Source organism: Eimeria acervulina, genomic scaffold (assembly GCF_000499425.1).
Source record: "Eimeria acervulina Houghton genomic scaffold, Eah_scaff157, whole genome shotgun sequence".
NCBI classification, from domain to species: Eukaryota; Apicomplexa; class Conoidasida; order Eucoccidiorida; family Eimeriidae; genus Eimeria; species Eimeria acervulina.
The window spans coordinates 16377-18876 of NW_013550192.1; the positions used below are offsets into that span (position 1 = coordinate 16377).

General features: G+C 50.2%; 2 protein-coding genes across 2 annotated transcripts in view; one reads left to right on the forward strand and one right to left on the reverse strand.

Annotated features, from left to right (window-relative positions):
• Window positions 1-241, forward strand: part of EAH_00021800 (RNA recognition motif-containing protein, putative) — a gene marked incomplete at both ends in the record, with an annotated part of 11205 nt that extends 10964 nt beyond the window's left edge. The window contains one exon of the mRNA XM_013397028.1: window positions 170-241. Coding sequence (XP_013252482.1) covers window positions 170-241 — 72 coding nt within the window. The remainder of the gene's footprint in view (window positions 1-169) is intronic.
• Window positions 242-1199: 958 nt separating this feature from the next.
• Window positions 1200-2446, reverse strand: EAH_00021810 (chemotaxis protein, putative; the record flags this gene model as incomplete). Its single annotated transcript, XM_013397029.1, has 3 exons — window positions 1200-1375; window positions 1647-1900; window positions 2364-2446. 3 exons carry the CDS (start codon window positions 2444-2446, stop codon window positions 1200-1202), a joined length of 513 nt encoding a protein of 170 aa, XP_013252483.1.
• Between the last annotated feature and the right edge of the window lie 54 nt (window positions 2447-2500).

Here is a 2500-nt window from a genome sequence, read left to right on the forward strand (position 1 = left end):
TTGTATATATATATATATATATATACATTTATACATATATAGATATATATATATATACATACATATATATATATATATATATAATATATATATATATACAGTACCCCAAAAGTGAGTACATTTGTGTGCGAATTTAAATTTTTTTGAATTTCTTTGATTTTACCCTCAGGAGACACCGCAAGAAAAATATGAAGAAGAAGAAGAAGAAGAAGAAGACGAAGACCCCTTCAAAGACTTTTAATAAAAAGCTCAAATAATTAATGCATCAACACAAACACAAATAGAACTTCAACTGTTTATAGGGCCCCTAGGGGCCCCCGCAACAGGGGCCCCTCAAAAGGGGGCCCCTGTAGGGGGCCCTTGTTGAGGGGCCCCTGTAGGGGGCCCTTCAATAGGGATCCTTAGGGGCCCCCTCAACGGGGGCCCCTAGGAGCCCTATAAACAGGGGCTGTTCTTCCTATGAGCCCCTTAACAGGGGCCCTTAGGGGCCCCCACAACAGGGGCCCTTAAACAGGGGCCCCTAGGGGGCCCCTATACAGACGCCTTTTAAACAGGGGCCCCCTTAACAGGGGCCCCCTCAACGGGGGCCCCTTAATAGGGGCCTCTGGGGGCCCCCTCAATAGGGGCCTTCTTAAGAGGGGCCCCTGGGGGCCCCCTAAATGAGGGCCCTTGTTAACAGGGGCCCCTAAAGAATAGGCTTTTTAATAGGGGCCCCAAGGGGGCCCCTATGCATGGGCCCCCACATAGGGTACAGTAAGTTAGTGTTGAACGTAGCAGAAGCCTTTTGAATTAATAAACCCTTTAGACGCCCCTAGAACGGGGGGCCCCTATAAGGGGGGGGCCCCCCATAAACCCTAAACCCTAAACCCTAAACCCTATTGTTTTTTTTAATTTTAATTTGCGAGCATTCATACTGACCCGTATGTCTGTATAACTACAAGAGATAAGCAGAAAAATAAATATTAATAGTATTATATATTTATATAATAATATAATATAATAATAATAATAATTTATTATATTTATTATTAACAACTGCTGCGCCCTCAATGCAGCTATGAACAGAGTGGGCCCCTAAACACTCTGCCTGCGTGAAGGCTGCTGCTGTTGCTTCTGCTGCTGCTGCTACTGCTGCTGCTACTGCTGCTGCTGCTGCTGGCGCTACTGCTGCTGCAGCATGAAGGGGCTGCTGCTTCTTTCTAGCGCCTGTACCTTGAGTTGGGGTGTGGGGGGGGTAGGCCCCGTCCCCTGAATTGCTGCTGCTGCTGCTGCTGCTGCTGCTGCTGCTGCTGCTGCAGCTTCCGCTGCTTTGGTGTGACGTAGTCAAAGGGGTCTGAGGCGGGGGGCCTCCTTCTTTCTGGGGATGCACTCCTCCCTGACACGCAAACCCTAAACCCTAAACCCTAAACCCTAAACCCTGAAATCTAAACCCTAAAGGCCCAGCAAAGTACGTCTGCAGCAGCAGCTGCTGTCGCAGCAGCAGCAGAAGCAGCAGCAACACCTGCACTAGCACTAGCAGCAGCAGGAGCAGCAATAGCAGCAGCAGCCGAGAAGCAGGCTAGGGTTTAGGGTTTGATGAGGGTTTAGGGTTTAGCAGATTAGGGGGCCCCTACTGGGGGAATTGCGGTGTCTCCTGTCTCTTTCACTTCCTCTCTTGTCTCTGGGGGCCCCCCTCTCCCTGCTGCTGCTCCTTCTGTTGCTGCTGCTGCTGCGGCTGCGGCTGCGGCTGCGTCTATGGTGTCTGTGGGGGGGCCCGCGATCCCTCCTGCTGCTGCTGCTGCTGCTGCTGCTGCTGCTGCTGCGGTGGTCTCCCTGCTGCTGCTTGGGGGCCCCCGGGGGCCCCTCCCTCGGCGCCGGGACCCACAAACCCTTTTCATTCAATACCATTGAACCAGGACGCCTGCAACTCAAACCCTAAACCCTAAACCCTAAACTCTAAACCCTAAACCCTAAACCCTAAACCACTAAAAGGCTTCCTTCACTTCAAGAACGCTCTCATAGGCTGTAAACTCTAAACTCTAAACCCTAAACCCTAAACCATTAAAAGGCTTCCTTGCCTTCAAGAAAGCTGTCATAGACTGTAAACCCTAAACCCTAAACCCTAAACCCTAATAAGGAGGGAAGGTAGTAGCAGGTAGATGAATGTGTAGTGTTTAGGGTTTAGGGTTTAAGAATGCTGCTTCCTTCGTATAACAAATGCGTGTCTTTATAATCTATGAGCCCCTTAGGGCTTAGGGTTTAGGGTTTAGGGTTTAGGGTTTAGGGTTTACTTCCTTCGTATTGGTTGAGGGTTTTCATGATCTTTAGGGCCCCTAGGGGGGCCCCCAGGTGCACTCGGCAGCAGCGCATGCGGCTGCTCCCACCTACGATGTTTATAGAGAGAAGCATCTCCTTCTTGCTCATGCTTGGGTCTCTCGGGGTCGTAGACAGGGACAAAGTGAGGCATGGTTAAGGGTTTAGGGTTTAGGGTTTAGGGTTTAGGGTTTGGAGGGAGGGGGGA